The following is a 26643-nucleotide window of genomic DNA, read 5'->3' on the forward strand; positions in this document are numbered from 1 at the left end:
CGGAAGGAAGTCTGATATTAGGATCTGGAAATCCTAGCACTAACCTCTCTCGGTCAATAAAACCCCGATCATCGGTCACCAGGCAACCGTTATCGAAGAACACCCTACAAACCAGCCAAGCCTCTCGTGCCAGGGAATCGGAGATACAGCAGGTGTTGCACCACACCCCGCATCCCTTCAGCTTCTACCTGGCTCTCTATATCGTCGAGTTCCTTCGTTCCCGCACCCCTTCGACTTGTATTCGAAGTTCACGTTCCAGGTGTCTCCTGTTCAGGTGGCTGTGGGAAGGCAAAGCAACGGTCAGGACACAATGGGTCTGGTATACAACGTCTACCTTACTGCCAGCAAGATCTTCGGGTGCAAGAAATGCAAAACCCATCTTGCGGATTATGACGATATTATTAGCCGGGTGGGTGGTCTCCCATGATCCGATTGTAACGTTCTTACCGACAGCTACTGACGATATGTTACTGTCTTGCAGAATTTCCGGGGGCAACATGGCAAAGCCTACCTATTCAACAATGTCGTCAACATTACCCAGTCCGAAGCGGTGGAGCGTAGCATGACCACCGGAAGGCATATCGTCCGTGACATTAACTGCAGGCAGTGCAGGGAAACGGTGGGCTGGAAGTATGACAAAGCATACGAGACCAGCGAGAAATACAAAGAGGGCAAATTTATTCTGGAAGAAGAACTCCTCTGCGTGGTGTGTTAGATGCCTTCGTGCGTGCCGGGTGTCTTTTTTACAGCGATGTCAACAACATAGCGTGCTGGATTCACACGCGAATGCCCGGGCGAGGGTCTACAGGCTATACCTGCGAAGGGCTGGTTCTTACAGTGAGCGTTTTCTCCGTTATAATCTCGTGGCGCAATGTGTATGGCGTTAAGTGGAGCACCGCTTATTTGATGCAAGGAGTTCACTGCAGATCTGGCGCAACCGATGGATTTGATTTGAATGCATAGCGGAAGCCTAGGTTTCCAAACCACTACTTAAGTGAATCTTGCTTGACCTCAACTCTGATAGTATAGAATGGTACTCGTTGCAACAAACGCTAATGCTCCGATTTTGGTCTGAGATATCAAAATACTAACACGGCCAACCCTGAGGGCATATACAATACCAACCGGTCGTCCTTGATTATTTCCCTGTTATCTGTCGTATATTTGACCATCTATAGTCCATATAATCGACTCATATGCAGAACCTGATGCCTTGATAAGAACCGTGACTATAACCTGAGACCAGACTAATAATTCTCTCCATAAAGCACAAACTAAAGACGCGAACGCCAAAATTCCTGATAGGTTCGGAACGATCGTACTGATCGACTACTCACCATCTATACCAAGAAGCTGAGCCAAACATGTAACTAACCCGAGTTGTTAAACTGTTTCAATTGTTCCAACCGAGCATCTTATTCATCTTCCTGGTTCGACCTTCCGCATAATCCTAAGAGCTACTCCTTCCTTAGATCACATGGCCGTACTTGCTATACTCAATATACCTACCTGGCTATGGGTCAAGTTCAATGAAGTGAGCCACTTCAAAATCGATTCAGTTTGTTCTGCCATTGCGAAGCTCCTGGTTTTAACAATACCATCATGAACTTGAGGGGAACGAATATTAGCTTAGATCTTGGAAGCACTGTATATATACATTTCTACTAGCTCTCTATACACGGAACTGACCTTGATACACAAGGTCCTTTGCTGCAGGCTCCCCATCTAGAGCATTTATCTGTATCTGCTGCATGAGTTCTTTTGCACAGCCTGCTGCTGCCGCTGCCGCAAACCTTTGCCAACGATCATTTTTATGAGAATCCCCGTAATCTGAGATGCCACGAACCACAACACACGGGAAATTGTTCATCAAGCCGGCTGCTTCCATCTCTAGGCATATTGCCCCATGTCTATCCCGTAATTCATCGCGTATCGCTGCATCTCTGACCACCATACTGCCAGATGCTATGGTGCCGTAATGGATCACTGGATCCTCATCCGGCCGCGGCTCGCGTTCGACGATCTGAGATGCTTCGCACTTGTTGCAGTTTCTAGGACCAGAAACATGACGGTAGTTGGCCTGAAAGAGCCGATCGGACGACTGGCCAGGATGGGTGTAGTTTTTCCGCATTACAGGGTGCTTCACCAGCATCTCCTCGACATAATGAGGCACCATATTTTCGCGGCTCTCGTGTAGTGCTTGAAGTTTTCCTAGGGCAGTGCCCAGGGATTTTGGAGGGCGATTCAACACCGAAAGGCTCTCGAATGACCCATCGCGTATCTTTCCAAAATCGTAGACAATAACCCCTCCACTTTGTGGGCTACTCCCGACGACCACGTCGCCCAAACGAATGTCCAGCTCATTGTCGATGTCTGGAATTCCTGCGCCGATTCCTACGAGCAGTCCGATACGGATCTTTGGAAAAGTAAAGAGCATTTCTTTGGCCGCAGCTACAGCAGGTGGAGAGCCAGGTTGGTGTAGGGGAAGGCAGGCCACCACGATTTTGAACTTGCCCATAGAGCCCAAGAAGTATGAGTTGCTGTCTGCTCCTGCTGGTGGAGTCTGTGGTTCTCCGTGATCCTCGTCCATCATTCCCCTTGCTGCTGCAAACTCAACTGGGAGAGCACAAATCCACCCAATGGTGTATGCATCGTTTGCGAAAGGGGATTGTTTAAAAATCGTCATGATTCTGGGTATAGAAATCGAGACAAGATGAAGCTGGACATGTTGGTCGAATATGTTTCAACAACTGGGAACTAAATATCAAATGCTGTTACCAGCAGGCTTCGGCTGCACTGTTATTTGAAAATGAGCTACCCGCGTAAGCCTTGGGCACCAATGTTCACACAACCCCTCTGCAGGGCTCATATGAGTTGGCAACAATTTCACGTGGCTTTCAAGCAAGCACACACAATGTTGTTGATAGTATCGCAAGTCGTACTTTCTGTACGCGTGCTCATGAAACTCTCTCAATATAATGGGAACTTACCAGCGTCCAATGCCCACGGTCCTCTTAACCTAAAGGTGTAATCTGCGGAAATAATAGGTTGAAAGCAGTAAGCATTCTTGGTAAATTCACGAATACGCACAATATAGTCAAGTAATCGAGATTTCCCTGCTAGGTTTGCGTATATAGGGCCAAGGTAAGTGATGGTTGACTGACACTCTTGAACACGGGTACGGTGTTTGACAGAAGAGAAAGACTGACCGATCCAACGTAATGAGGTACTCACGTATAGCACAGGCAAGTCGGACATTGGCACAGTACACACGGCGAGGCATAGTTGATCCTAGTGGATGCTGCAAAACCCAGGATGAAAGATTCTGAATGGTCAGTGGAGCAACGGAACAACGACATCCAGAATGAAAAGACAAATATGAGGGGTTGAAGGCAACAGGTTATCAGTGTCCAGTAGACTCATGTTTAAAGTGAAGAGAGCAAGAAGACTGACATCGCAGGGGAGAAAACTTCAGCAGCAATATATATACTTCGTACCTAGTGCAGAATGCTGGCGCAGCTGCCTAAAACACCATTCCACCCTCCAAGCCCTCGCTCCTAACTAAAACGCCTTGCAACTAACTCTCCAACAATATCAAGCCACATATGAGCTACATTGCATACCCCAAGCATGTCTACCCCATATTTCTTCTCGATGTCGGGTCGCTCACGACTCGGACCCACCAACCCTCTGATGGCCAGAAGAGGGGCAAAGCATTATCGGCTGGCGGGCGCCGTTTATCGGCCGTGAACTAGGAAATTTCTTCTACAGACATTGTTGGCCGAACGTTCTTCTGATTTTACTCAATTGAGTACCTTGTTATCTGAAAAGTACTCGGAATATCAACCTCAGAATTATGTCGGCCGAAAAGACGATGCGCGCGGTGGTTTTCCGCGGCCCCTACAAGGTGGCTGTTGAGGAACGCCCGGTGCCCCGGATTCAGGATGCGGGGGATATTGTGGTCAAGGTTACCTATACGGCACTTTGTGGGAGGTAAGGGGTGATTTTGAGTTATTGTTTGAGATTTAATTATCATTCTCTAGCTTGGCTCTTGATATTGGCTGACTTGGAATCAATAGTGACCTTCATGTGTACCGGGGTCTGGAGCCTGCCGGGACCGGATTTGTGATGGGTCATGAAGTCACTGGGGAAGTGGTGGAGGTCGGCGATGCTGTCACGTCCGTCCAGAAGGGCGATGTGGTTGTTAGCGCTTTTACGACCTCTTGGTAGGTAACTAGCTGCTTGCTGATCGCCGCCGTGATCACCATGGGGCTCTTATACTAATGCATGTGGCCTTATAGTGGCAAGTGCTTTTACTGCAAACAAGGCTTCTCGTCGCGCTGCGAGCAGAACATGCTGCTGGGTTGCGACCATCTGGATGGAGCACAGGCTGAATATGTAAGTAGATGTGTCTTAAATCTCGCTACGTCCTGAGCAACTATCTAACGGGAATGGAAATCGGCGCTCAGATCAGAATTCCAAATGCGGATGGATCCGTGGTGAAAGCCCCTGAGGGTGTCGATGAGAAATTCCTCGTCCTTATGGCTGATATCTTCCCCACTGGTTACTTTGCGGCGCGCAATGCATTCAAGGCCTTCACCCAGGAGCAGATCGCAGAGCAGACGGTCGTTCTCATCGGCTGCGGGCCAGTCGGACTCTGTGCGTTGATCAATGCTCTGGAGTACAAGCCCAAGCATCTCTTGGCTGTTGACTCTGTTCCCTCGCGACTGGAACTTGCCAGATCCCTTGGAGCGGAGCCTTGGAACTTCCAGACCGACCGAGAGGGTTTGGACAAGCGCGTCCTAGAGCTGACGGAGGGAAGAGGTGCTGATGCCGTCATTGAGGTTGTGGGGTTGAGTCCGGCGCTGAGGACCGGCTTCGATCTGCTGCGGCCGTGGGGTACCATCAGCAGTGTTGGAGTGCACAATGGAGAGGTAAGTGATGTCCTGGGCTTTGGATGGTCCAATATTGACCAGAATATTTTCAGATCCCGTGGGATGGATGCGAGGCCTATGGAAAGAACCTCACGGTCCAGATGGGGCGGTGCCCTGTGCGGTCCGTTTCAGAACAGGCGCTGGAAGTCTTGAAGAAAAACCAGCATCTTCTTGGGTATGTAACATTTCTGATTTGGTTTCTCTTGAAATTGGCGGGCGCTAACAGACTGGTGATAATAGCTTCATGGCCGACAAGATCATGCCCCTTTCGCAGGCGGTTGAGGCGTATGAGATCTTCAACGCCATGAAGGTGCAGAAGGTGATTTTTGAAGCAGATAAATAAACGGGGATTGGCATGTTGCTAGGCCATGAGATAAGACATACGCTTGAGCTCCCAAGACATGCATTCCAAGTAGAAATGCCATCTTGTTCTGTGGTGGTAGTAATCAGTCCGACTAGATGAGGGTCAGCCAAATTGATTCAACGTCATCCCCAACCACGCGATGAGGAAACCAATTGGAGAACTGTAGAAAGATTATCGATAGATCTAAATCCTGGGACGACAAATTTCGAACCTCCTTGAGCCCGATGGGTCGAGGGGGATGGGAAGAGAGGGATCGAGCAGGCATCGCCCTTGTTGTTGTTCCCGCACGAGAGACCCGAAAAACGCAACTAAGCCCGCCCGAAGGACTTTGCCTGGGTGAGTGACTGACACTTTGCGTCGGCCTCCTCTTCTTCCCTCTTCTTCCTCTTCTCTTCCTCCTCCTCCTCTTCCTCTCTTCCACCTTTTCCTCCTGCTCGCTTCCCACCACTTCTTCCTCTCCGCTTCCATCCCCTCCTCCCTCCCTCCTCCTCATTTCCTCTGCTTCTTCTTCTCCTCCCTCTTCATCCTTCTACCTCCCTTTCCTCTCTTCCTCTCCCGCCCTCCTCTCTCCCCCTCGTCCCTCATCCTCCCATTTCCTGGATCCCTCCACCTTTTCCCCCGCCCGCCGAAAACCCCTCTGAATCGATCCTCTTTCCCCTCTTCATCCGCCCATTCGATTCCTGCTTCCCTTCCTGGAATCTGCAGATTTCATCTCCATTCCTCAGAGACTTCATCGTTTTTCCTCTTTCTTCTTTACGACTTTAGGTAAGAAGCCCATTTCCTCTGGTCCGTTCTTGCGCGCCACCACATTGGCTTCGTCCCCGTGGCCTCCCTTTACGGCGACACCCTCGCGAAAATAATCATCCCTCTTCCGTCTGCCAACACTAACCTGTTGGCGAAGTCCTGTCTACGAAATCCCCCTCCGCTCACACCAGACTTTTTCCATTCCCCGAAGTTCACCATTTCTCACTTTTCCGACATCATGGACGCCACCGACTTGCACGATACCACCATGGTCGATGAGGCTTCCCCGGACGCCGTCAACATGATGGATGATGTTGACATTGAGACGACCCCCAAGACGGAGGAGGAGTACGCTCAATCGATGCTGACTCTCCGCGCCATCGTTTCCTCCAAGGAAGCCGGTATCATCATTGGCAAGTCTGGCAAGAACGTTGCCGACCTGCGTGATGAGACTGGCGTGAAGGCCGGTGTCAGCAAGGTGGTTCCCGGAGTTCACGATCGCGTATTGACCGTCACTGGCCCTCTGAACGGTACCGCCCGCGCCTATGCTCTTGTGGCCAAGGGCCTGCTCGAAGGCGCCCCGCAGATGGGCATGGGTGGCATTGTGTCCAACAACGGAACTCACCGTAAGTACCCTCGATGCTTTTCTTTTGCAAATCCGAGTATGCTCTGATCACCTGGCTAACTTTCACTAGCCGTTCGCCTTTTGATCTCTCACAACCAGATGGGTACCATTATCGGACGGCAAGGTCTCAAAATCAAGCACATCCAGGACGCGTCGGGTGTGCGCATGGTCGCGCAGAAGGAGATGCTCCCCCAGTCTACTGAGCGGATCGTCGAAGTGCAAGGAACCCCGGAGGGTATTGAAAAGGCCGTCTGGGAAATCGGCAAGTGTCTCATTGATGACTGGCAGCGCGGCACTGGTACCATTTTGTACAACCCCGCCGTCCGTGCTTCCGTTGGCACCACCAGCAGCAGCTCCATGAGCCCAAGTGTTGGCGGCGGCAGCAGCGGCGGCGGCAATGGCTACAACAGCCGTCCTTACAACCGCACCGGTAACGGTGCCGACTTCAGCGACCAGTCCGGTGGCTACGGCAGGCGATCCAACCCCGACACCAGCAACCGTGGTTACCCGCTTGTCACCGAAGATGGCGAAGAAATCCAGACCCAGAACATCAGCATTCCCGCCGACATGGTTGGATGTATCATTGGCCGGGGTGGAAGCAAGATCACGGAGATCCGCAGGAGCTCTGGAGCTCGGATCTCCATCGCCAAGGCTCCCCATGACGAGACGGGCGAGCGTATGTTCACCATTATGGGTAGCGCTCAGGCCAACGAGAAGGCGCTTTACCTTCTCTACGAGAACCTCGAGGCCGAGAAGACCCGTCGCAGCCAGCTACAGGAGTAAACACTCAGCACAACCTGGCGCCCGCCTTGCGCTCTTGAGCATTTGATGCGCTCATTCCCCGGAGCCGTTTGGCACGCAATCACCACCTCTCCCACTTGTGCTAATCCCTTTTTTTGATTCTTGATGCTGTCGTTTCTCATACTATCATATTCTCTGTTACTCTATAATTCCTCTCGTACGTGGAGCTTCTTGGGCTTTGCAAGAAGCAAGAGATGGCCGAGGCGGACCATACATGTCTGTTAGATACCAGTACTATCCCCTTGAATGAATCCGCACCCGGAACCCCGGCATCATGTCCTCCACCTGACATTCCTGATTTTCCTTCTCCTTTACCGCCCGTTCCGTTCCGTATCCTAGTCTGCCTTTTCGTCGCCGTTGATTGAAAAGTTGCTCCTCTTACCATCCGAACTCAAACTGAACACCCCCCAATACTCAATCATTACGTCCGCGCTCGCACTGCTTCTGTTCCGTTCTACTGATCCTCATTCCGAGCAACTATCCCGATACCTGTCACATCTAACTCAGTGGGCCTACCTTACTGTTTTCTTATATCTTCATGGTCCCTTATCATCTCCGGGCTTCTCAGGCATGTATATCAGGGACCAGGACTATTGATATCCCAAACGTGAAATGAAACACTAGTGTGATGGAATATAACAGACATCAAGTATATTGCCATCTTGTCAGAGAGAGCCTACATAGGACAGAGTAGTCAGTAATACCCAAACCTAGCCATAACGTCATACCACGATCAGCTGATCGCAACCATTTTGTGTGTATAATCAAAGACCTGATCAGCTGATCCGAATAAAGTTCTACCCGGACTAAGAAAATCCTCTGACAAACAAAGAACCTTCCCTCCTCTCCCATCCATTCCCTTTGACCTTACTAGTAAAGATGGTTAGTCACTTAACTGAGATAATATTCAATAGATCAATCAAATCATGCAAGGGCCAAAATCCACACAAACACCAGATACCTACCTACCTACCTACCTACCTACCTACCTACCTACCTACCTACCTACGTAGTAGATAGTACTCCGTGCTAGGTAAATAATATACCTACTAGGTACTAATTAGTTACTATCTACTCCGTACTGTTTCTATATGATGGTATGTAGATAGTATATAAGACTTAGTGGGGGTGGATAGAGATATAGAATGCTGAAAGAGATGTGTGTGCTACCTGCTTTACTGCCACTGCAATGTGCCCGGGACGCAGGAGGGATGAGGGGAAGGAAGAGAGGAAGGAAGAGAGGCATAGGGGGTCTATTTGGGTAGGAATTAGGCATGGTCTACTGTATTCGTGTGTTTCAGTAGCGGGGAATGATTTACAGTCTGAAAAAAGAGAGGAAGAGAAACTTGGAAAAAAATGATAAGATTCATTCATGTATTGACAGGGACACAAGGAAAGAAAAAAGAATACCCTCTATGACCCAAAGTAAGATAATGAGAGAGATAATGAAAACGAATGGGGAAAAGACATATCCACCAAGCACCAAGACCATCATTCAGAAGAAAATATTAACGGGCGTCGTCACCGCAAAGCCGAGTATTTGTACATGAATAAAGAAGATGATAAGGAAATAATAAGTATCAAGGATAGTAAGAAATGAATAGTGAGACAAGACAGACAGATCGTAATCCCATTTCCAATTGGGTCAGTGCTGGTGGGTGGTCAGAGCCTTCCGAGGATTTCATCGACACTGGGCATGAAATGATGCGGACAGGGGAAAGAACAAAAGCACAAAGGTCCGTGACAGTCGCTTAAACGGAATGATAAGCTCGTACAATGCATTGAGTCCGTGAATGCATGCATGTGTTGCAAGTAGTCAGTCAATCAGGTCTTGAATCGGAAGTCCTCGTAACGGGTGATGATGCAGGCGAAATGCACTTTTCACACCTCGACATGATGCGCCTCGCAGGCCGCAGGAAAACAATGAAAACACAGGAACGCCGGCTGAACTGGAAATCAAACACCAAGATTGAGTCGCTGCGTTATAGGGTAGGGGTCGTAAACGACGTAGAGTTGGAAGAAAAAGCAGACATAAACAGTCAGTTCATATTGTCATGGAGAGCATTCACTGCCTCATCAGAAACGGCCATCGGCCGCTGCCGGAGCCCAAATCGCCGTGTTCCGAGGCTGTTTGCTCGCAACCGGTTCTGTGCAATCGGAGTGTAGCTAGCAGCCAGTTTGACCGATGGGGCAATTATCCTTGTCTGAGAAGGTTCCTGGCGAGGGCTGGGAGGCATGGCATCATCGGTGGGCCCATCACCACCGAGAGCGGCCGAGCCAATCCCGGAAGGCATCCCGTATCGGCGGGAACCTGCCTGGATGTTTGCGCGGGAGGTTGCAGGAGCAAAGCTAGGCGTCAACACGCTCCGGCGGAGCGGAATTGCAGACTGCGAAAGCGTTGGGGTACGAGGTTGAGGCAGTTGTGACGGTTGGGATGGAGTCGAAAATCTGGCATTCCGATCCGGAGAAGAGTCGGGCATCGACTGCGATACCGTGTACGCATGCGAGATTCGTTGCCGGGGCGTGGCACGGTACGTCGCGGCTGGGTTAAGGTCCGTCATGCTCCTTGGGATCGTTCGGACTTGTGGGCTCTGATCCGCGATCTCATCATCGGTGTGCACCCTCTTGGTCCGCAACGAAGTCGAGAGTCGACTCAACCGTTTTGAAGGCGCCGACGATCCGGGTGACTGCGTCAATGTTCCGTCTGGCACCAGCTCATTGCTCTTGTTGTTGCTTGGGGTCTCTGGAGGGGCGTTATTCGCCATACTGGCCCGACGTGCTTCTAAACGGCTGGTGACACGGTTAGTGCTCTGTCGCCTGGACAGGCTCTCCGGCTCTTGATTCGTGCTTCGCCGATATGAAAGGGTGGGAGTGATCGTATCATCGTCATCATGGCCATTGACCTGTTGCTCATCCGCTTTCTCATCCAGGCTGGAAGGTGGCTGTCTGCGAAGCTGCTCATCAGACAGGGCAAGACAAAGCTCAGTCAAACTGCGACAGACACTGTCGGCCTTGCGCCGGGCTTGCCGGTCCGACGAACTGTATCCATTGATAACAGAGACACCCCCAGACGGGGCCTTGCTGGACCCCAGCAAGCTAGACAGCGCCAGCGCATCGGTAACAGTAACTTCCAAGGCCGCGTAGACCTCGTTACTCAACACTTCCTTTGACTTGGTCAAGGCTGACTGCAGGAGTGGATGAACAGGGCTAGGGCTCGTATTCGGATCGGGCTCGCCCGATGGTAAGCTTGAATTGCGGCCGCGTTTCGGTGAGGATGACACCGTAGTCACTGTAGTTGTCGCGGTGCGTGGCCTTTCTCCAGACGCAGTGGATATGGCCTCCTGAGATGACGGCGGAAGCTTCCCGGTCAGTTCGAGTTTCTTGATCCGAGATTTGAGGTCCTCGAGTTCGTCCCAAACGGTGGACGGTGCGTTTGTGGACAAGGTGGACTCCGTCCCATCCTGGCGGGACCGATCCGACTCGTAACGTGCGCGTTCGGTGGCCTCGGAGCTGGATGGTTGCCGGCTGCTCCGGATCGTAGAGAGCGTGGAGTGCCGATATGCGCGAGACTCGTGCAACGAACCCCGTCTCTCGAGTTGCGATTCAGGGCTGTAAGGGGATGGTTCCGGGCTGGTGCGACTCAATCGGCTCCGGGGCAGGCCGATGGTAGACCGGGAGCCAGACGCATACGCTAGAGTGGAGGAGCGACTATGATCGTCCAGTGGATGGGCGGAAGCTGAGTAAGAATATGGTACAGAGGAGTGAGGGGTGGATGGGGAATCGTTCTGTGAATGCAAGGGGCTGTCGTAGGTATTCAAGCGAAGTTGCTCGGGGGAAGAAGGGGCCTGTTCCGCCATACGCGACGTGGACGAACGCAGCCCACTGCCGGACATTCTGAATCGCGACTGTAAGTTCTCGCAAAACGCCTGGTCAGCTCACCGGATGACAATTATTGACAGGTAGAACAGGTCTTGTGTCACTTACGCGCCGGAGTTCGGACCGTCCGAGAGACTCGCGACGGCCAGAGTCCGATCTCGCGATGTTCAAAAAGACATCTTCATTCTTGGATCGAAAGTCGTCGGCGACTGGGGTGCGGTTGCCGTCGCCCTGACTGTAGCGATCTAGCCCGTTCACGGCGCGATTGCGCTCGTCGGCTAGCGTTCTCCCTTGAGCGTAGGTCACGGTGGACGATGGCATGATCCTGTTCACGTCCGGAGTCGTCTGCTGAGCATAAAGGGACGACTTTCGACGCTTCGTTGCATTGGGACTCAACACGCGGGCGGTCGAGTGGGCGTCCAGGGGCAGCGCGGCGTCGCTATCCTTTTCTAGGGCCCGGCGCGGGGACGGAGGTTGCGACTCCAAGCCTGTCTGATCGCGCAGGTGGGACAAATGGAAATTGGGAACGGACCGCCGGGGGCTGTCATACAAGAAAGTGCGCTGGGGAGTAGGGGTCGGGTCGGGCTCCGCGGGCGTGTCGTCGCTGTTCAGGACGGAGGAGCTGAGGTGCGACGTCAGGGCTCGTTTGCGCAGGGGATACTGATATTCGAAGCTGAAGCGACTCTGGGGGAGGCGAGGGACGGGCGGGATGGCGGAGGCGGAGGAGAGCTGGGCAGCAACAACGGTGGAGGCAGAGGAGGGCGAGGGCGAGGGGATTGTTGTGATTGTTGTTGGTGCCGAAGGGGAGTCGCTCGAGCCGGCGGATGGGTTTGTTAGCGCGGCTGGTCTGCCCGCGTCACGGGGATCGTCCGCCCTCAGCATCGTCGCGGCCCCGGCGGAACTACGATGGCTCGGTGTCACCACTCGAACTCGCGGCGGAGTCCCGGGCCCGGATCGTGCTCGTGGGGTAGAAGATTCGGTCAAGCTGGGCCCCGGAGTCGCTCCAGCGCTGATGGTGAGGGTTCGGGCTCGATTCACAATCGAACGACGACACAGGGACGACGACGGATCCTCGAGTGATACATGGAAAGGCGGATTCACCGCGGATTCGGTTTTTCGCCGGCGTCGCGGAGTGAAACGCTGGTCGGTTGGGAAGTCGGAAGAGGAGTAAGAGGAGGAGGAGGAGGAGGGGAAGGGGGGAGGAGGAGCAGCAGCAGAAGGAGGAGAGGCTGCATGGCCAGCAGCAGTTGCGTCGGGGGACATCTGCACAGTGCTCAACCTGGTCAGGCATCCACACGCATGGCCGGTCTTCGATCAATCAAATCTATCGTCGGCCAAAGCGATCCGAGGCAACTGACGTTGGGGAAATTAACATCAAACGCAAAGGACAAAGAAAAAAAAAAGAAAATTGGAGGAAAAAGGACGGGAATAATCTGATCTGTTAACTGTGGTGGACCTACGGGGTGATCATTTTATTATGAGTACTAAATTAAATGAAGAAAAAAAAATATCGACGTCCCTAATAATAACTACTGACTCGCTCGCCTGGAGGCTCGGTTCCGGGAGAGCAGCCCGGGCAAATTGACAGAGATCCAGGTAGATACTCCGTACCTTCCTCCTACTAAGTACGGAGCGGAGTACGGAGGAGATACTTCGAACATAAAACAACCGAGGGGGGGACAGTGCTGGTTGGTGGCTGGCAATTCTGGACCTACTAAAAACTACTCTAACTACTAGTATCGTGGACGGGATGGAGGGGGATTCCAGGCCGGCTCCCGCTCGACAGGCCGGAGAATATTCAGAGACGGATCTGTGATATCATCTGGGATCTATTTTGGATCCGACGTGACGGTCGCATTGAGGCTGGTTGCGTCTCCTGGATTCGTCTCAGGCTTTTGGATACGGGATATCAACTGGTGGGACGGAAGGGCTTCTTTCCCTTCCCTTTCTCCCTCCCTGTGCTCTCTCCCCGCTAAGGAAGGTTTCTCGCGGTACCTGAAAAAGGGCAGGAAATCATCCCACGCTATTCTGGAACAAGTGATTCTTCTTCCTGCCGTGAAAATTTCTCCAGCCAAACAAACATCCAGGCCCCGGGGAGTGAACCACGGTTCGTTCGCAACCACCCTTGGTTGCGATTCTGTCAACATCCCCATCCCACCAGACTTCCTACAAAATACTACATAATGTTTGGGTCGGTAAATCTTTCTATTAACGCTTGGACACACACACACACAAATGCAAGGGGAAAGTCCAAAGAGAGCGAAAGGCGAACCGGAAGAGGAGATGGAGAGCGACTGGATTTCCACACACAAAGAACCATTGGATCCGAAAAGATTATGCAATTGCTCCATCTCAATTCCAGGACACTGATCTTCCTACAAAGGAAGAGGTATGGTATGAATTATAGTCATCAGTCTGCTCTTAACGGATACCATAAGATTGATAGCATGGTCTTCAGTGCGGAGTACTATTTCTCACACAAGAGAAAGAATATCCCTTAATCACCACACTTCAAACCACAATAGCCATTGGACACCAGACACGGAAGATCTCTTGGCTGTCCGCTTGATCAGATCAATACGACCTCGGTTGTTCTCGACCCGAAGCAATGTAAAAGGCCCGAGCCAAATCAGATGAATCGCATTTATGTACATAGTACCGAATAGTACACCTATATCGGACATGGACATGGGGTCTTCCATAGACCCCGTTCTAGCCTAAGGGGCCAGATGTCAAAGAGCGATAACAGATAAAGACTTCCGCGGCCGAATCCTTCGGATCTACGATCGGGGCGGCGACCGTGCTACAAGCCTACAAAATTGGTCGGAGGGGGATCTCAAGGCCGAGCTAACGAAAGCTACGAGACGAATCACCAGCTCGCCTACCACAGAACCCCGTTTGACTTTGAAGACCCAGTCTGTATGACTTACACACACGGACGCTGCCTCGATTCGACACCGAGTCCGTAGAGTGCCAATCCTTATCTGCACCTAAGCCCGCGTAGGCTAGAGTATCTCCCCTGTGTGTCATATCTCGAATCAAGATGGACCGATAGCCGGTGAAGCTTTATCAGGCGCCAGGACCCAAAGCATCATGGCATCAGCCGACGGTGACAGGACGGCGGCGATGCTGCAATGGAGCGGAACAGCCCGTGCAGACCGGTGCTAGACTGCTAGCGGCAAGGAACGCTGCTCTGTGTCTCACGTTGTGCTCAGGATCCATGGCTCATTCGGCACTTGCCGTATAAGAGATCGTTGCTAGGTGAACACGAAACAGCAACACCCGGGTCTCCAACCACCTGGTTGAGCAAGCACCTGAACAGAGCTTGTTGGTTGGGGTAGGTCGTCCAACAGGATTAGGGTCAAAACGCCAAATGATTCACTGGGGAAGTCATGAGGCTACAATGTCGAAACAATCTATCTGAGGGACCTGTTTCATATTAGCTGGGTTAGTATTGGTTCTGTCATCGGTAGCAGATCATGGTCATAAGGAGCTCCAGCTTCCAGGTGATTCAGTCCACTTTATTTGGCGAATATCATGCTGCCTAGAATAATCAATCCCTATGTGCTCAATCGATTAATCAACAATAGGAAGGACACCGACAGTGAGTGGCTAAAGGGGGGATTCGCCCACGTACCTCCTAATCAAACCCACCCCACAGCAATCACCGACGTGAGGCCGAACGGGCGGTCCAAGTTCTACAGCTCTAACCAAAGTAGAGCCCTGACCCCATAGTCTCAGATTGACGTTGCTGCCACGTGGGATCGGACGCAGGAGGGTCGAGTTTTATCAAAGGGCTATTAATTCGTGACATCAGGTGCGAGGATAATTGGAGCATGCCCATAGGATAGACATTGGCTAGAGTACGTAGATCGAGCACCGGAGGGGTTGACTCGGGAGGGTTGGTTCGACGGCTTGACAAGTTGACAGGGTCGCACTACTGCTGGTTCTATTTTTGAGCAGCAGTAAGCGCGTGGTCCAGTCGTCTTGGGTCAGCCGTAGTAGGTGCCGGTAGGATCCTGCAAATTAACGACGCAATGCAGCGCATATCGTTGAAGTTTTGAACCCCAGGCGCGGTGACTGACCTCATTTGGCCGCTGACGTCCCAACTCCAGCGTGGAGACCCTAGTCATTGGGCCGTATTCGATCACGTCAACTCGTCATGATCGTCCCTGGTCCGCGAGGTGTCTTTGAATCTTGATGGGCGCGGCGGCAGGTGACGGCCGACAAGAGGTCCACGTGACTGGCCGCCCCATCCGGAGGCGGACTAGTGGCCTACCATTGAGATGGCGTGTTTCAACCCGGGCTGAACCCCTCCACCTCCATCCCATTGGTTTGACTTAGCGCGCGCCCTCTGTGCCTGTGTGTTTCAGCTGCCCTGGCCGATGGCGAGGTTTGAGGTCAGCGCTGCATCCTTGGGTGAGGGCCTGATAGCTGATACGGGAATTCGCTGGTCGAGCGTGTGTTGAAACAGCGAGGTGAGCGGCGAAACCTCGTCCCAGACTTTCCTCTTCCTGCCGAGTGCTGAAAACATCCACAAATCAACCCCCCGTCCAGGAACCAAATCCTGACTCTCGAGCGCTGCGGAGTACTAAGCACCAACCGTGCCGCGGTTTCTCGTCCCCACTGCCAATAACGGACGGTCCACCGTTTCCAGGGGCTTGTTCTGCGATGGTGGATCGGTCCAACTTAGCCCCAGTCAGTCAGCCTTTGCGTTTCACCTTTGCCTGCGACCCTCAGTGCCGCTACCTCTTCTAATAGGCCCGATGCCAGAGTGAGGTCCCTGCTGAATCGCCATCCGCATCTAGTAAAAAAGTGATTCATGCCCCTCAAATCACTCTCCTTCTGATTCTTTGCAGTCCTTTCTCGTCTTGTTTTTTTGGAGGGGGTTGCCCGTGCTTTCGTCGTTGTTTTCTCTCAAGCCGGCTTGACCAAAACCCTTTGATTAAGCATCCAGCAAACGACCCTTCTGCGGGAACCGTGCACACACAAGCGGGTCGGACACCCCCCCCCCAATACAGTATTGTTTTTGTGTGCAGAAGGTTGCTTGGATACGTATCCTGCCGGGTCTGTCTGATTATTATTAACCTCCTCGTGGGTTAAGCAGACAGTTCTTTTTCTTCTGTGACTTCTGGAAGTCTTCTTAAACCTTTCTTGTCTTCTATACTCTTTCTTTACTGGCATACTGTCCACACTCTCTCTTGTTGTACGCCCAGAGCTGAATCGCTGCGTGCTCTGCAATTGCTGGCTGCTGGTGCAACTGTCGCGGTGTGTGGATAAAAATTCCTTCCTGGAGTCTGTTCCGCAGTGGTTTAGCACTTTCGGTCTTGTCGCAGCTGGAAGGGGTCTCCTCAAGCAAGAGGAAGAGCTTTACAGGTATGTATATGACTCTGTCATTATTTTGCATGTCGTTCCGATTACGTCGTTGCTTTCCTTTTCTTCTGGCTTTTATGTCATCTCTGGGTCCCTCGGGCACTACTAGTTCCCCATCGTGCTTCACTGCCTCTGTTGGTTTGTTCCTGGACCAACTTCCCAGTGGCACCCGCTTGTGGGGACCTTTTTTTCACTTTTCATTTTTCATTTTTTTTCTTTTTTCCTCCCTGCACCTGACTCCTACTGAGAGGGACCCGAAATGGAAGACCTCGAAAGGGAAGGGCAAACCAGAGCAGTGAGAATGGGATATGAGAAAGAGTGTGTGAGCGAGTGTGAGAGAAAGAGAGATGCAGCAGAACATCTGAAGGGATTGAGAGCCACCCCGATGCCTTTGCTTCCCTTGGGATCTGGGCGGCTTCTTGATTACCATATGATTCCTGCACCCCTGTTGTCGTCGTATCAGAACCTTACCCACTGGATCATCACTTCCCAGTTTCCCGTCCAATTCCTTCCGTTCCCTTCATCCCCCGGGCGATGGGGGCCACCTTGACTGGTTGCTTGCCCCCAGTCCAGTTGGGGAGGGAGGAAAGCATGGAGGAGAATCCTGGGATGGGGACTGACATGCCAGTGTTGGGATGAATCTGGCATCTGATTTGCGTGCTTTTGGCGCCCATGATGCACATTCCAGCCTTCCACACCAACCCGGGCGGCTAAATTTAGAGCTGCAGGCGCTGGATGTTCTGCTGCTGGCGGTGCTGATTGGCCCAGTGCATCTGGGAGACCGGGGCTGTCGGGCTCCACCCCTCGGCGTCAAGGGCGCTGGTTGGCTGCTTGACAGCAACGCGGCCGGCCGGTCCCAATCAGGGCCTCCGCCCTTTCCCTTCCCGTTCCAAACGAACTACTGCTGTTGCAGTCTGGCAGTCACGTCCGGTGGTTATTCTTAGCTGCTCCAGCCGATTATTATTTGCTGCCGTTGCTGTGACTGCCGCCGCTAGTCCTGCGACTGCTGCGGTTGCTGCTGCTTCACCCGGTCACCAGTAACTGTGCCAGTCAGCGTGCCTGCTGCCATCTAAGACGGGCGCTGGCTTTGGGGGAACCGCCGCGACCGTGGACCCGACCTGGGTACCCTACCTCGTACCTCTACCAATCTCTCTCTCGCTCACTCGCTCGCTCGCTCTCTCGCGTTCCCTTCTCTAAGAGTTCTCTTTCCCTTTTTCCCCCCCTCCCCTCTTCTAGTTCTTTTTTCTTTCCTTTTTCTTTTTTTTTTCGACCACCCCCTCCCCCTTCCCCTCATCACAGGGACCTACCAATCGACCTACCAGTTTCTTTCCTGGGTGGGTGGGCAGTCGTTCTTTGCACCCATCACTCTTCTTCCCTGTGACCGAGACTCTCTCCCACCACTGCTTCTTTCGTCATTCCCCGGAGGAACGACTGCCCACACAATCACCGGGCGGCTATTCCTCCCAGTCGCATTGTGCCCTCCCTCCAACAATTCGGGCACCCTGGTTCTTAGCTTATCTCTCTCTCGTCCTTGACATTCTCTCCTTGATTTTTACTTTGATTTTGCTTTCGATTTTTCGCTTCCGTTGCCTACCCATGTCGCCGTGGTTGCTCCCCGTTGAGGTTTATCAATAACAATCCTTCGCCTCCGCATCACTGACAGATCTCCAAAGAGGCAACAGTTCTCTTGCGGCATTCCTTGGTATGTTCCCGGTCCAGGACCTTGTTGGGATTCCTCTGTGAATTGCTTTCGCCTCGCCTTGTTCATCCTCCTCTTCTCTCCTCTGGTTCTCTCACCCAGACGCCAATAGCCTCTCTGTTGGTTTCATTTCTCAAACTGGCCGATCGTCATTCTGGTTTCACCCTCCTTGCAGCCGTGCTTGCTTCTACCGTCGAAGGTCAACATAAGCTGAAACATGGAAGCTGATTGTCCTCTGTCCAAAAGGTCATTTGCGCTGGTAGCAAGTGCGACACTGTCTTGTCTTCCCCGGTCTGGCTGCACTACTACTAGTTGTGCTACCCTTTTTGCGCCAGCCATCTACAACAGCTGCGATTCTGAGAGGGTGTCCCCTTTCAAACGCAGGTGTACCTCATCATCCCCAGGCTTCATGATGCCTGTTCAAACCAGCTCACCGACAATCCCGGACTCGTTCCCTTCCTTTATGTCTGTATTTGGGAGGTCACCCGAATTTTCCGACAAGGAGGAGCGAACTTCAATCATCAAACCTCTTAGGGTTCCGACCAATGTCACCGTCAATACATCGCGACGCCCACTGCCCTTTAAGCACCGTGAAAGTATATCGTCGATGACATCAGCCTCCACTGATTCATCGCCGACCACCACCATCTCCACGTTCGATCCTCCGTCGGCCGTGGATACGTCCCCGAGCTCCTCGCCCGAATCTCCGTCGTCGATGCCATTATCATATCCCACCTTCATGCCGCTTGCACACAAGCCCGAGTGCCCACCGCAGTCTGCGGCTCCGGCCGCCATCTCCAACCCATCAACGGATACCCCGAATGTCGCACGACCCGACTCACCCGGCCGACGTGCGAGAAACCTCAAGAACCTCTCCCTGAGGATGCCTCTACCATCCCAAGGTTCACGCCCGCCCATCGCAACCGCATCCGTTGTCGAATCCAGTTCTCAACACCATCTCTCCGCCCCACCTTCGCCGATCCACGTGCCCCCGAAGGGCATGCGCCGAAAACCCGCGAACCTGACGATACGCACTCCCGGATTCGATCGGTCGTTTTCTAGCAACATGAACGAGATGGTTCCGCCCACTCCGCACGCCTTGCGCCACACCGAATCCTCCCCTTCCCTCACATCCGTTTTCTCCCCATCATTTGGCCCGAAGGGGGGCATGCAACTCCCCCGACCGATGACCCATCATGGCGCGCGCCGACCGTCTGGTGCCTCGGAGAGCAATCTCTCGCCACTGCAAACTGTGCCAGATGAAGGGTCCGCTTCCGGGGGAGTGCTACACGAGTTGGAAGAAGAAGACGACCATCTAGACTCGCGGGAGTCGACGCGGCGCAACGAACGCGGATACCCGAACGGCCCAATCCAAATCTACGACTCCGGTGTTTTTCTTTACCTGGAGCCGACCGCGCAAGAAGCCTCCCGGTTCGACGTCGTTGTGAACGTGGCAAAGGAGGTGGCGAATCCGTTCACCAACACGAGCGGCGGTACTAGCACGGTGGTGAGCACTATGCGCAATGGGTCGGCAAGTGCGAACCGACTGTCCACTGGAGAGCCCTGGACGGCTATGTCTGATGTATCCTTCAAGTCTGCATTTGAATACCCGCCCAGTGATGAGTCTTCGCCTGCCACCCCTCAAAAGGATTCGTCTGGACCGGAATATGTCCATGTCGGCTGGGACCATAACTCGGAAATCCTAGATGATCTCTTCCCGCTTTGCGCGCTGATCGAGTCCCGGATCGCCGAAGGGAAGAAGGTCCTTGTGCATTGCCAACTCGGCGCTAGTCGGTCGGCCTCGTTGGTTATCGCGTACGGTCTCTACAAAAACCGACAACTGGATTTCAACTCGGTCTACGAGATGGTCAAGGAGCGCAGTCGCTGGGTGAGCCCCAACATGAGCCTGATTTACCAACTGACGGACTTCCGCTCTCGACTACTCCGCGGCAGCCTTTCGAAAGCTGCCCCGGAGGAGTGGTTTGTTGGGGGGCCGCGCAGAAGCTCCGAACCTCAGCCACCACACACCGGGAGAACGGATGCTTCGGAAGTCAGCATTCCGGGTTACACGAGTGGCTGCTCAGATGCTGAGCAATGCTCATCCAATGACCTGTCGCAGGGATCTATGGGCTCGCTTTCACCGCCTTCCACGAACCAGACCACACCCATCTCGATCGAGAATCTCGGATTTTCCCAAACGCTGTCCCACAAGCGCAGCCTGTCTCCACGACCTCTGCCATTTCGGCAGGCCTCGTACCAGATGGGGTCAACGGGCCGGACTCTGCTGCCCGAATCCACAGCCCCGTTATGGCGCCCCGAAGGCGGGCCATACTCTCTGGCCAAAACGGATTTTTTCGTGCCGGATGCTTCCCAGGGGGGCAACTCCCTTTTCTCACCGAGGACGACTGGTTTCATGGCCGCGCCTCTTTCGCAGTCAATCGCCGATTGCCTGGAGGACGATGGCCCTCATGGGCTGCGATTCGGAACACGAGTCGCCGACCCTCGGTCACCGCCTCCAGGGAATGAGCGCCTGATTATGAGAAATATTGATGAGTTTCTGTAATTCTGCCCTGTCTAAGACGATGTGTCTTCAGGACGGGCTTGCACGTCCGAGAAATGATTCCATGACTTATACACCACCTTGAGGTTGACTTGCATCGACCTCGTCCGATCTCTTCGGCCTTTTTCGTGATCTCCTCGATCTACTCTTACCTTCTTTCCTTTCCTTTCACTGTGGTGATCTTCTACCATTCGTTCGTTGATGACTTGATGACCAAAGCGGGCTTACGGTCGTTATTCCATTCATTCATACATGTTGCCCCTGTGCAATTCCTTCCCTTGGTCAACCAGCGGTCCATGTTGCATCCGACATTGCATGCTTTCTGGTCAACCGGCGTCCTGGGTGTTAAGAAAATGATAAAGGCGGCGATGACTCGTGCCTGGTAACTTGTAATATTATTGTTTTGAGTGCACGGGGGTGCCCGTGTGCGTCCACTCTTTCTGTCATTTCTCAAGCATTTCAGCTGCGAAATACCCTGGGCTAGTTGATTCAATAAGAGTGATTACTGCAATGCCGTAACTATACCGTATGTGATTAGATACCAACTTATATTACATTCTCCATATATCTTAGATTTACAGCCCAAGATTGGGACCAAGTCAATCCGATGATGTTCACAAAATAGGGTAAATCGAGGCATCCGCCACGTGCGGCTCCCTTGATCCAACGTCATGCGGACCCGGAAATCGGAGTTCGGGGACCTCGAAAACTTTCCACCACTTCCTGCAAGCCATCCAACCTTGACTCTCCGGACCAAGGATACTCAACCCCTAGAAACCATGGCCGACGAGAGCCATCCGGCGCATCTGTCGCCTAGCGAACTGGGCACGAAGGATTAGTGAGTCTTCTTACTGAAATGAAGTTTTCTTACCCCGCTTGATGCCCCTCATTGTAGCCAGAGGTGGATGACAAGAAGAACAAGAAGAGAATCATGACGAACCACCTACAAAATAATATGAAACTAACGAAATACAAACTATGAAAATACAACAGCTGGGAAACATTCTACGCCCGAACCCTCACCCACCTCTCCACGAAACACAACCCCTCCACCACAACCACCAAACCCCCTCCCAAAGACGACGAAAACTCTGACGCCGACTCCGACGACGATGATATTGACGACGATTCGGACCCCGGTACCTCCTGGTTCTCGGAACATAATGCCCCGGATAAAGTGCTGCAGTTTTTGACGGATGAGGAGTTTCCCCTTGCGCCTGTGAATACTATACCTGCTTCCTCTTCCTCACCCTCCTCTGGGGAAGATAAAGAAGGCGGTGGTGGTAGTGGTCAACCGAGTATTCTGGACTTGGGAACCGGCAACGGAAGCATGTTAGCGCTACTTCGCAAACGGGGCGGATTTAGGGGTGAGATGGTGGGGGTGGATTATTCGATTCGGAGTGTGGAGTTGGCGAGGGAGTTGCAGAGGTTGAGGATTCATTCGGCTTATTTGTCTGATTCTGATGATTCTGATTCCGATGCTGAGGGTGAGGATGAGGGCAAGGATAAAGATACCAACATCCGCTTCGAAGAATGGGATATCCTACACCATGGGGAAAACAACACCGAGAACGAAAAGGGAACATTGGATTGGTTCCCGTATGACAAAGGCGGGTTTGATATTGTTTTGGATAAGGGGACGTTTGATGCGGTGTCGTTGTCGGATGAGGTGGTTGTGGAAGGGGATGGGGATGATACGGCTGCGTCCGCGTCGGGGAGGAAGATCCAGCGGCGCGTGTGTGAACGGTACCCTGGGATTGTGAGGGGGTTGGTGCGAAAGGGGGGGTTTGTGGTGGTTACGAGTTGTAATTGGACCGAGGAGGAGTTGGTGCATTGGTTTACTTCTTCTACTGGTACTACTGGTAGTGGTGGTGAAGGGCAAGAGGATCGATTGGTAGTTTGGGGTCGGGTTGAGTATCCTCGGTTCCGGTTTGGGGGGAGAGAAGGACAGGGAGTGTGTACGGTGTGTTTCCAAAGGGTAGAGGGGAAGAAAGAGGAAGCTTGATGTTTGGACGCATTTAGAATCGAATATATCAAATAGATGGGTTGGATTTGGTTGGTTGGGCGTGCAGGTGGCGTTTTAGGCAGCCTATCACTCGGTTGGGTTGGATATACTGTTAGAGGGTATGTATGGGGATTCTTGGTAAGGTGTTTATAAAGCAAGGAATAGACGACATAAACAGTATATCAGATTATGAGATACTAGTAGTTGTAGTAGTATGATGATTGCTTCTTGGTCTTTAATCGCTGTCTATAATGCTATGCTAATCATCAACACGATAGATATCCCCAGACCTCCTAGACGGCTTCTTCACCCCTCTTCAATAGCGCAACCACACACCACCGTTTCCGATTCTCCGGTCCCTCTCCCTCTCGCTCCGGCATCCATTCACGACGCACCTCGCTTCCGTCCTCCCGGGCCGAGCTCAAATCCCGCTCGTAGATCCGCTCAATCGCCAGTCCCATCTGCAACGCCGTCTCGAAAAAGCCCGCCACGATGGCCCGCCCGGTATGGAACGAAGCCACCACCCAGACCCGTCCTTCAGGGGCCAGGAACCAGCGCATCGTGCGCGCCAGGTTCTCATGCTGCGACCGCATCCAGTAACAGTCTGCCGCGACGATCCGAGTGAAACTGCCCTTGTGCTGGACTGCCCAGGGGTCGGTCTCCAAGATACCCCATTCGTGGGGCTGGATGGCTACGTTCGTAGGGGATGGGATCTTCGAGGCCCGTAGATTGTGCGTCATGTTGAATCCGATCGCCCCGGACAAGGCTGGAGAGGAGGGGTGGTCGGTGATAGTGACGGTAGATGCTTGGGCAAGTGCACAAATGACGGATGGTAATCCGGCGCCTGGAGATATCGTCATTCGTTCTGTTCAACTTCTCTTCGGGGGAATAAGTGGAAAGTGATGAAGGGGATTACCAGCGCCTAATTCCAACACGTTCTCTCCCTTCACCCTCCACATGGCAACGTCATCCGTTCCACTCAGTTGACCACTCGATTCCAACATGTCTGCCTTCTCCACTCCCTCTGCAACAACCATGCCCGCACTCCAAAGGAAATGAGCGAAGAGCTTCCGCCCCTCTTCAACCTGGTTCACCGGGTTATCAGAGCGGCGCTCACTCTGATCCGGGTACGAAGGAACCATGATTTCGAGGTCGCCATAGCGCGGAGATGAGTAGAGGAGATGTTGGCCAGGGTCTCCGTGGAACGAGGGGGCATCGTCGGGGAAGAGGTGCGGAAGAAAAGCGGCGAAGAGGTCCTCGGAATCTTCATCCGGGTCAGCGTCTCCCTCAGGGTCGACAAAGTCAGGGCGCGGAGCAGAGGGAGAAGAGGAGAGGGGGAAGGGGTGACGACGAGGAAGAGGGCGAAGGCGTGCGTGAAGCATCTTGTTGTCTCTCTTGTCTGAATTTTTCCCTCCCCCGGTTTAATCTGTGGTGGGTTGGGAACGAAACGGAATTTTGAGGTGGCTCTATAGATCGGGAGAGGCCCTCCGAGGGGACTCCATTGGTGTGTACCCACCGCCACCGCGGCCAATCGGAGATGCGGTTCCTGACTGAAGTATAGAGCCATCTTTGAGATGAAGAAATAATTCACGATGCTGAGCATGAGGTAAACTGTGAAGGGTGCTGGTAGAGTTGACCATTCTATACAGTATGTATGTTCTCTGGAAGAATTTAGTATATCATTGGATTAAGCTCTTCGCGTCCGGAGAATTACTGGAGCTTATCTTCAGGTTCGGGACTTACGGTGTAGACTTTGCTCGCCATCCTCCCGAACCCCCACGGAGAGGACTTTGGTAGTCTTGATGGAGGTTCAACGATCCTTATGATCTTCCATGATCTCAAGGACTGCAAGGAAGCACCTGTGCAAAGCCATTGTACCGTCGCATTGCCTGGTGCAGATGCTGGAAGCAGTACTAATGCGACACTGGCCAGTCGGATCGAATCACTGGAAATCCTCAGTCCGATCGACAGGCCGATCCTGGCTTGATGCTTACCTTACTTTACTAGCCGTTCGTCATCCCGTACCTGACCAACGCTCGTGGTAACGTTACTGTAGAAAGTATCGCCATTTGCACGTCTAGAAATCGGTCGGATCTACTCCCGACTACATACGATGCAGTACATGTGTATGTCTCGGACACGTCGGCCACGTTCTTTGGATTCCTATGGCTGTGATTTTCAGTATTAAACCTACACCATACCGACAGAGTGGCTCTGAGACACTCTCCTTATGCGATCGATTGCTAAAAGAATACCCAAATGTGTCTATACTGTCTTGCCTGCTCGTTCTGGTCATGGATGGGAGAAACTGTTTCTTATCCAGTGTAACCTCCAATTCATCTGCTCGCCACCTGCATGCGAAGAAACCGGGAGAACGAAGCTGTTCGACCCATCAACTCGACGTATGTTTGTCCATAGCCACAGTCGCAGCAAGGTACCTGCCAGCCATCGAGTGGTCGTTCCTCTCGATCCGAATCGTTGACAACCTGATTCCACCTTCCAGCTGTCATGGACCGGAATCTCTCGAATGTATTCGAAGGATCAAGTTAATGCGACACCGGAGCCGGTCGCTGAGTGAGCTGTGAGAGCCAAGTCAGCAGTGATTGATCACTCATGCAACTCAGGTTGACATGGCTCGTCCGTCAAGCAACAACTCGGAGGTTGACGCGTTGCCAGTGACCAGGGAACCTTTACTTTGCCATCGCATGGAGAATAAAGGCCGTTTTATTGTCGGAGATCCTCCAGGGTCATCATGCCAGACAAAGGCCGGCCAATAGCGACGGAACCCGCAGGAGGGCGCTGCGGACAACGGCAAAAAGTCATTCTCAAAGGCAGCTCGTCAAAAAGGCAGTCACGATGGTAGTAGTGCGAAGACCAGCGTCTCAGGAACAATCTGCCTTCTGATAACCGGCTCGACGCCAGGCACATTCCTATTTGTAAGATGGACGGGCATCGCTATCAACTGATTTGGGCTCCTGACGGCGCTAGACCCGGGTCGGCAAATTGGCTGAGTGGGCGTGGAGGGGGACCAAAGATAAGGCCGTGTCACCGTCATATCATACGGCCAGGCCTTACAGTACCGGACTCCAAGCCGGGTGGCAGTTCCCCGGCCCCTCTGCCAATCACCCGTACGGTACGGTCATCCCCAATGACATCATCTCCCCACCCGCAGGCCCTAGACCGGTCCATTGTAGGCCGATGCCTGCGTAATACCGTATGGTCACGGCCACGGGCGGGCGCCCCCGATCAGCGTGAGTGATTTTTGGCTGGAGGCAGGCAGGTCATTGTACCACATGAACCACCTGAATTGGAGGACTTTTTTTTGACGGAGTACTTTAGACGACTGTTTTTTTCCTAGACTTGTCTTACCCGTTCATTCCTTGAACGGATAAAAAAAGAAAGACAAAGACCAAAAAAATCGAGATTGTCCTGATTCATACCAGGGCAGGTGGGCTGCTGCTGAACGGCTGATCAATCCAACAGGTGACGACGGACTGGGAACTACTCGAAATAGAATAGACAGGAAAAGCAAGAAATTGAAACATTCCATGAGCTCTCCCCAACATTATCCACTTGAGCCACTTTTTTTATTGCCTATTTGTTTATTATTCTTGTTCTTTTTTTTTTTTTTTTTTTTTTTTTTTTTTTTTTTTTTTTTTTTT

The 26643-nt window shown here is 52.5% G+C and overlaps 10 protein-coding genes across 10 annotated transcripts; 7 read left to right on the forward strand and 3 right to left on the reverse strand.

Moving 5' to 3' along the window:
- Positions 1 to 310: 310 nt before the first annotated feature.
- On the forward strand, positions 311 to 715 carry BO80DRAFT_455549 (putative Yippee zinc-binding protein Moh1; the record flags this gene model as incomplete). Its single annotated transcript, XM_025722115.1, has 2 exons — positions 311 to 409; positions 482 to 715. The coding sequence occupies 2 exons, from the start codon at positions 311 to 313 to the stop codon at positions 713 to 715; spliced, it is 333 nt and encodes a 110-aa protein (XP_025574969.1).
- A 924-nt stretch (positions 716 to 1639) lies between these two features.
- On the reverse strand, positions 1640 to 2984 carry BO80DRAFT_94249 (5'-methylthioadenosine/S-adenosylhomocysteine nucleosidase family protein). The gene has a single exon (XM_025724941.1). The coding sequence runs from the start codon at positions 2684 to 2686 to the stop codon at positions 1673 to 1675; it is 1014 nt and encodes a 337-aa protein (XP_025574970.1). The 5' UTR covers positions 2687 to 2984; the 3' UTR covers positions 1640 to 1672.
- A 602-nt stretch (positions 2985 to 3586) lies between these two features.
- BO80DRAFT_502383 (alcohol dehydrogenase family protein) lies at positions 3587 to 5378 on the forward strand. The gene is made up of 6 exons (XM_025724319.1): positions 3587 to 3993; positions 4080 to 4226; positions 4302 to 4398; positions 4470 to 4934; positions 4988 to 5109; positions 5175 to 5378. Exons 1-6 carry the CDS (start codon positions 3857 to 3859, stop codon positions 5275 to 5277), a joined length of 1071 nt encoding a protein of 356 aa, XP_025574971.1. The 5' UTR covers positions 3587 to 3856; the 3' UTR covers positions 5278 to 5378.
- A 642-nt stretch (positions 5379 to 6020) lies between these two features.
- BO80DRAFT_425462 (KH domain-containing protein) lies at positions 6021 to 7564 on the forward strand. Its single transcript, XM_025719524.1, has 2 exons — positions 6021 to 6668; positions 6738 to 7564. The coding sequence occupies exons 1-2, from the start codon at positions 6281 to 6283 to the stop codon at positions 7448 to 7450; spliced, it is 1101 nt and encodes a 366-aa protein (XP_025574972.1). The 5' UTR covers positions 6021 to 6280; the 3' UTR covers positions 7451 to 7564.
- Positions 7565 to 9507: 1943 nt separating this feature from the next.
- BO80DRAFT_356602 (putative LPXTG-motif cell wall anchor domain protein) lies at positions 9508 to 12226 on the reverse strand (the record flags this gene model as incomplete). Its single annotated transcript, XM_025715796.1, has 2 exons — positions 9508 to 11373; positions 11453 to 12226. The coding sequence occupies 2 exons, from the start codon at positions 12224 to 12226 to the stop codon at positions 9508 to 9510; spliced, it is 2640 nt and encodes an 879-aa protein (XP_025574973.1).
- A 4399-nt stretch (positions 12227 to 16625) lies between these two features.
- BO80DRAFT_94322 (uncharacterized protein) lies at positions 16626 to 17184 on the forward strand. The gene has a single exon (XM_025724942.1). It carries the CDS (start codon positions 16723 to 16725, stop codon positions 17014 to 17016), a length of 294 nt encoding a protein of 97 aa, XP_025574974.1. The 5' UTR covers positions 16626 to 16722; the 3' UTR covers positions 17017 to 17184.
- Positions 17185 to 18828: 1644 nt separating this feature from the next.
- Positions 18829 to 20979, forward strand: dspD (putative protein-tyrosine phosphatase; the record flags this gene model as incomplete). The annotated part of the gene is made up of 1 exon (XM_025715783.1): positions 18829 to 20979. The coding sequence occupies one exon, from the start codon at positions 18829 to 18831 to the stop codon at positions 20977 to 20979; it is 2151 nt and encodes a 716-aa protein (XP_025574975.1).
- A 713-nt stretch (positions 20980 to 21692) lies between these two features.
- Positions 21693 to 22981, forward strand: BO80DRAFT_407748 (putative S-adenosylmethionine-dependent methyltransferase; the record flags this gene model as incomplete). The annotated part of the gene is made up of 2 exons (XM_025717817.1): positions 21693 to 21814; positions 21970 to 22981. Exons 1-2 carry the CDS (start codon positions 21756 to 21758, stop codon positions 22979 to 22981), a joined length of 1071 nt encoding a protein of 356 aa, XP_025574976.1. The 5' UTR covers positions 21693 to 21755.
- A 222-nt stretch (positions 22982 to 23203) lies between these two features.
- On the reverse strand, positions 23204 to 24618 carry BO80DRAFT_425468 (putative nicotinamide N-methyltransferase). Its single transcript, XM_025719525.1, has 2 exons — positions 23898 to 24618; positions 23204 to 23825 (listed from the first exon to the last, which is right to left on the reverse strand). Exons 1-2 carry the CDS (start codon positions 24361 to 24363, stop codon positions 23275 to 23277), a joined length of 1017 nt encoding a protein of 338 aa, XP_025574977.1. The 5' UTR covers positions 24364 to 24618; the 3' UTR covers positions 23204 to 23274.
- A 1123-nt stretch (positions 24619 to 25741) lies between these two features.
- Positions 25742 to 26297, forward strand: BO80DRAFT_94467 (uncharacterized protein). The gene has a single exon (XM_025724943.1). The coding sequence runs from the start codon at positions 25923 to 25925 to the stop codon at positions 26238 to 26240; it is 318 nt and encodes a 105-aa protein (XP_025574978.1). The 5' UTR covers positions 25742 to 25922; the 3' UTR covers positions 26241 to 26297.
- Positions 26298 to 26643: the final 346 nt, after the last annotated feature.

This window comes from Aspergillus ibericus, assembly GCF_003184845.1.
Source record: "Aspergillus ibericus CBS 121593 unplaced genomic scaffold BO80scaffold_21, whole genome shotgun sequence".
Lineage (NCBI taxonomy): Eukaryota > Fungi > Ascomycota > Eurotiomycetes > Eurotiales > Aspergillaceae > Aspergillus > Aspergillus ibericus.